The 6,000-nt window shown below is 47.2% G+C and overlaps 1 protein-coding gene across 1 annotated transcript in view; it reads right to left on the bottom strand.

Moving 5' to 3' along the window:
• Window positions 1-3,751: 3,751 nt before the first annotated feature.
• The window catches only part of B4GALT5 (beta-1,4-galactosyltransferase 5), a gene marked incomplete at both ends in the record, with an annotated part of 31,664 nt that continues 29,415 nt past the window's right edge, over window positions 3,752-6,000 (bottom strand). Inside the window, one exon of the mRNA XM_084271772.1 lies at window positions 3,752-3,899. Within this exon, the coding sequence (XP_084127898.1) occupies window positions 3,752-3,899 (148 nt within the window). The remainder of the gene's footprint in view (window positions 3,900-6,000) is intronic.

Below are 6,000 nucleotides of genomic sequence, written 5' to 3'. Positions count from 1 at the left end.
CCCAGTTCTCTCTTCAGCCAGGGTGGTGAGGAGGTGTGTCCCACACACATACCTGGAACATGGGCCATGGGCTTCCCTGCCCTTCTTGTTACAGGGGCAACCCCGAATTTCTGCATGCACATCTCCAGCCCTGGCTGAACCCAGCTGCAGCAGGGAAGATGCAGGCAATGAAACCCCCACAACTGGGGTACCTGTGAAGGGACGTGGCTGCAGGGATCCCCCCCAAACCAAGGCCAGGGAGTGCACAACCAGGAGCGAGATAGGCTCTGAATCATCACTGCTGCAGGCACAGTGGGAGGTGAAGCCATCATCCCCAGTCGGGTGGCAGTGGCTGGAAGAAGCCTGCCACCCCACAGGCTCCAGCCAAGCACCGTGGGTGGGAAGAAGCTTCCCAGAAGACTCAGAGCTAAATAAAGGCAAGGTCTGGAACAACCGGGGGCTGCCAGCTATTTATTCTAGCATGCCTGTACACTGCAGAGCAGGAGAGATATTTTAAAGCTGCTGGAAGGAAGCTGCCTGCCTGCCTGGGTTTGTTGAGGAAAAAAAATAATTACCAATCTGTGCCATTAACATCTCCAAGCTCTGCACCACCTTCAGCCAAGTATCTTCCTAAACCCACCTCCCTCAAGGTAGCCAGCCCCTCCATCAGGTGCTTGGAAGAAAGGCCATGTATAGAGTAAGTTCATGGAGAACACACACTCAGTTCACTTCTGGGCAGCAAGTCCAGCCCAAGTGAGAAATAATACCTAAGCAGCTTTTAGCACCTTGGGCTCACCCTTCTCCGTGGGCTCTCATAAGCACTTAGCCCTCTGGGTCTACAGATCTCACCTCCAACCAAAAAGAAGCAACCACTCCAATTTTTGTTCTTGAATATGTATTTTTTACTGAAAAAATCATTCATAAATTAACAAATACAAAAATGTACAAACACATGGGTAAATAAATGTAATGACACAAAGGATTGCTTTGCTGAGAAGTGTATGTGTTTTAAAACACTAGTCTTCAGTGCAAAAATGTCCCCCTGGCACCTCTTAAAAACATAACTGTAAGCTCAAAAGCCATGATGATGGAAAGCTACTTCAGAGTTTAAAGCCATTTCTGATGGTGAGCAACCCAAAGCTTGCGGCTGTTGCTCAGACAGTATCTTCCTCAGAGCAGCAGAGCTTTACAGATAACGAACCGTCAATAGTTTTGCAAATAAAACCCACATGGCTCATTTAAAAAAGAAATCAGCATTGAACAGGACCTGCCCTCTGGCAGGGCTGACCAGTGTTGTCATGAAAGGGTGAACAAGTGGCCTTGTTGAATTTCAGCTGCCAGAATATGTACAAGTTCTCCTTACTACAAGAATTTTTACACCATAACAGCACATGCGCTTGACAGTATGTTTTTAAAAGTTACATTTACTATACAGTATTTGACATAGCTGATAAGATTAACAGTGCACATTTTCAGATATTCCACATTTTTAAAAGGGAAAAAAAATTTCCATGATTAGAACAAAGGAACTATGAAGAGGGATGCTGCTGGGGGTGGGGGTGGGTGGACCCTTTTGTGCCAAACAGAGTGCATTTCTGGGCAGAGGTAATGTCTTTTTGTTCAGTACAGGTGCGATGGGTGTCAGGTACACATCGAAGGCTGAGGATCCCTAAGGTAGTTTAACACCTACTCACACACACATGCATGATTCCCAGGGGTGTGAACTCGGAGCAGTTGAAATACATTCCTTGTTTGAAGCACCATTAAACGACAGGTTTCTAGCAAGGTCTCAAGATGAACAAAAAGGAGGGCAGGGCGACACGGGTTCAACTGAAAAGGGTCCACGTGAATCAGAGACTGAGATTCAGAAGCAGAAGTTTTTATTGCTATAATGCGCCGTAAGAAGCAAATCCTCACCTCTGCCTATAAATAACCTGGCTGAATCCCCTTGGAAAGCGAGTTTAAAGCACATGTAAGTTCAAAGACTTTAAACCTAAGTTCCAAACTTATCAGCGCTTTTCAAGGGCAGGCTCGCTGTCCTCTCATACTGGCCGATAAGATCTACACAACATGAACTCATGTTTTCTAAACTAACATTTTCTGGATACAGGTTAGGAATGCCCTGGGCAGTCACACCCACAACAGAAGTGTATGGGGATCATACGTCCACAGAACGGAGAAAACAATGTAAACCATGAGAAGTTAAGGAAACCAAAGGCAAACACCACAATAAAAAGAAAGTTAAAGCACTTTGGAGGTTAAGTACCCACCACTGTTATGTATAAATACAAATCAAAAAGCAACCCCCAATGTATTTTCTTTTAAGTCAGAGAGGTCCAGTAAAAGTGACTGTGTAGGAGCTGTGTAAGGACTGGGTTGGGTGTCAGTGGGGGTGGGGAGAGCCCTGAACCCAGCCCTGCCCACAGCGGCTGCGGAAAGGAGGGGACAGCAGATGGGCAAAGGGAGGGAGCCCTCCCATTCTGGTGGGGCATCAGACCAAGCTCTCTGGTTCCCGTCATGCTTCACACGTCCTTCATTTCTCTCACTACCCTGTCCCACCAGCTGGACTTGTGCAAGTGCCACCAGGTGCCAGTGGTGATAACCAAGTGAACTACCTAGTTCTGACTTAACAGCAGTTTGGTGTGCTGCCAGATTTACACAATGAATACAGAATAAAACAGCCTCCTAAACCATACTGTCACCTTAGAGAAGTGGCATCAGGGTGCTGCCGGTCCAGGGCAGGCTTGGGGCAGTGCAGCCAGCTGCCCCATCCCAAGGACAGCCTGGGGACCGTGCTTCCTGCAGCAGTGTGGAAGGGAGGGAGCTCTCAAGCAATCTGCCAAGCTCACACCTGCCATCAGCAGAGCACGCAACAGGCGAGGGATTCTGTATGGCTTTTGGATTCATTTGTACATCACGTTGCAAAGGTGACTGAAAGGGGAGTTTTTCCTGTAAATACTCCTAGTTCCTTGCTCTCCCTGTATGAAGCCATCCCTGTGGCTTCTGGAATCAGCGATGACACAGCTGTATTTCTCATCCACTACACTGGAAAGTTCAGGGCCCTGTCCCATGAACGTTTCTGCATAGGCACAGCTTAAATCATGCAAGCGGTCTCACTGGCTTAAAAGGGAACACCTTGCACAAGTACAACGATGCACACAAAAAGTGTTTACAGAATTCAGGACTAAAATGAGTGACCATATGTAAACCTCTAGCTTGGATTTGAGCCATAGGAGAAAAATTAAAAGGGGCGATTTACACAGCATATTTACACACTTACACTTCTTTAAGAAGCGATTCTGTTGTGTATACTTCAAGCAGGTCATTTTAAAAACCGCACAGAGATAGAAGAATGGTATCAGAAGTCGTTTGATCTCCCACCAGGGCAGCTACCGACCAGACTGTTCCCAATGTTCACTGTTGAGAAGCCAGAGTTCCTCAGCTGAGCCAGTTCCTGGAGGAGAAAGTGTGTCCGAGGTGAGTCCTGGTGCTGGAGATTGCTGGAAGAGGAATGTGGAGACAAGAGCAGCAGGTTGAATCATCCTGAAACCCAGAAAGCAAGTGGTGGAAAAAAGAAAGACTGCTGAACTCTGCACGAGTATTGGGCTGGATTGGTACAGCCAGGGCAATTTGTGCGTGCACTTTCAGCCTTATTCTCCAAAATACTGTGATCCTTCATTAGACAAAGTGTTGCTTGTCCTCAATAACCCTTGGAATAGAAAGTCTAGCATGGTGCTTTCTTGGTGAAGGGCAGAACAGTTATTTTTTCCTCTTAATATTCAGTCACCAGAGCCAGCTCTGGTGTCAGGTTAACAGTGATGTTCTTATACAAGGCGTCATACGTGACGTTTGGAAAGTAGTTCAAGTTATTGAGGCCGTCCAGGGCTTGTCTTTCTTTTGACTTCCTCAGCAAGGCATACCTGTGCAACAAGAAGCAAAGGCCAGAGTCACTCCCATATATCCCACAGAGCCCTGCCAAATCCTCCCAACACTACTAAAACACCCTTAAAACAGCCAGTCCCAGCAGCAGCTACAAAACAAGGAATTTCCAAGCCCTTAATAAAGATAATCATCACATTTTCTGTATTGGTAAACACCAAACTTTAGAACATTACAGTCCACCACTTGATGAAGAGCAAAATGCTCTCTGTGTCTCTTTTGACAGCACTCAGCTGTCAAAACAACCATTTACCCCTGCCTGGAGCCTGTGGAGCCAGTTCCCAAGAGGGGCCTGAGCTTGGCAGTCCTGCCAAGCCCTCACCAGCCAAAACATCCTGGCAAAAAGCAGCTGATGGGTGATGTGGTCCTTTGTATTTTCAAGAAACTAGACCATAAAGAAGAGCAGAACTAATCGTTTTGGCCCAAGGGATGGGAGACAAGGAAGTAAAACTAGAAGAATGATAGTTTGGGGAAGGAAGCTGCAGCTGGTGCACAAAAAGCAGCCTCAGTCAAATTTAGGGGCAGCATGATGAGACAGAAAGGCTAAGGGTTGGACAGAATAAATAAAGCAAGCTGAAAGGGCTCAGCAGGAAAGAACACTGGCTGCTCTGCAGTGCTGGGCACCAGGCAGCACCCAGGCCAGTGGGAATTGGGGTTGAAATCTGGGGACAGAGAAAGCACCAGGTAAGGGATGTGCTGGGCAGAAGACTCTGGGTGAAGAGGGAAGTGCCAGAATTGGCTTCAAAGACGTCACAACATCAGCCCACAGGCAGGACACAGTGTCTTGGTGAATCCTTTCCTTCTCTACAGTGAGAACTGCTGCACCCCACCCTGCTTGGGTGGGAGAAGCAACAGGGCTTTCAGATGGCAACAGTTACTATTTGCCTGTGGATAAGAGCAGAGTAGAGGCAAGCAGAGGTTTTAGAGGCAGGACATGGAAGGTATCTACTGCTAAGCCCTGCCTAGGCTGGGCACTGGGCTCCAGACACAGCAGAGAAGGCAGGAGCACTAGTACCAGCCTCATGGGGCAAACCACTGCCTGCCCATCTTCACTGGGGTTCCAGGGAGGCATTAGGAAAGAGAGCTCAATCCCAACACACTCACAGCCCTACACACTTCAAAGTTTTGAGTAAATATGGCTTTTGAAGCCAAAACAAGACTTCTCTTTTTTTTATTAGAGTGAAACAAGAGAAGCATCTCTTATTGACTGCATTCTGTCTGACAGAGAAATGAAAACTAGGGCTAAAGATGTCCTAACCTCAAATGCCAACTCCCCTGAAACTAGTGTCTGTAGAGAGAGACCAGCAGATAGCTCAAGTGGTGTCTGCAACATATACCCTCCTTACAGCTCCTTCTGCCAGTAGCAGGCAGGAGCCCCTCTGCAGAGCAGTGCTTGCACTCTCCAGCACATTATCAACTGTGAGCGTTAATTCCTGCAGCTGTTTGAAAAACTTATTTATTCAGTTTTGCCTTGCACAGCCTTCAGAAAACTCAAATTCCATCGAGGTTCCCTGGCAAAAGCAGCCACTGAAACAACTCTCATACCAAAACAACCCTGGCTCTTGGACAAAGGGGTGGGAGCCCTCCTGGAAAGCTCCAGGGAGAATTTAGCTTTCTGAGAAAAATGACAAAAAAAAAACCCTAAAACCAAAAACAAGACCAAAACGTTCATGCAGTACTTGGACTCTTTGCATCTTTACATACAGGGGACAGTTACTGCTCCTGATGAGCATCCAAAGTCTCACAAGAGAGCAAACCCTCAATCTGTACACACAGCCCAGCCTGGGGCCAAGAGGTGGGAAGAGAAGAAAGGAGAGGGATATGTTGTTCCATCTCAGTGCTGTGCTGGAAGTGTGCTGGAGCTGCTGCTGTTTCCCCATTTGCACACACCATCACTCAATGTAAACAGAGTGACCATCTCCCTCTGACTCGAAACCCTGACCACTAATCCCCACTCTCTGCCTTCTGCATGCAGAGCAATGACTCCTTCAACACTTAGATCAGGGTCTTCTACAAACACAGAAGATTCTCTGACATTTGGCATTAGTCATCGCTTTAGGAACATCACCCCCAAGATAAAGG

The sequence above is a fragment of the Gallinula chloropus genome (assembly GCF_964237585.1).
Source record: "Gallinula chloropus genome assembly, chromosome: 16".
Lineage (NCBI taxonomy): Eukaryota > Metazoa > Chordata > Aves > Gruiformes > Rallidae > Gallinula > Gallinula chloropus.
This window is presented reverse-complemented; position numbering and strand designations above follow the sequence as displayed.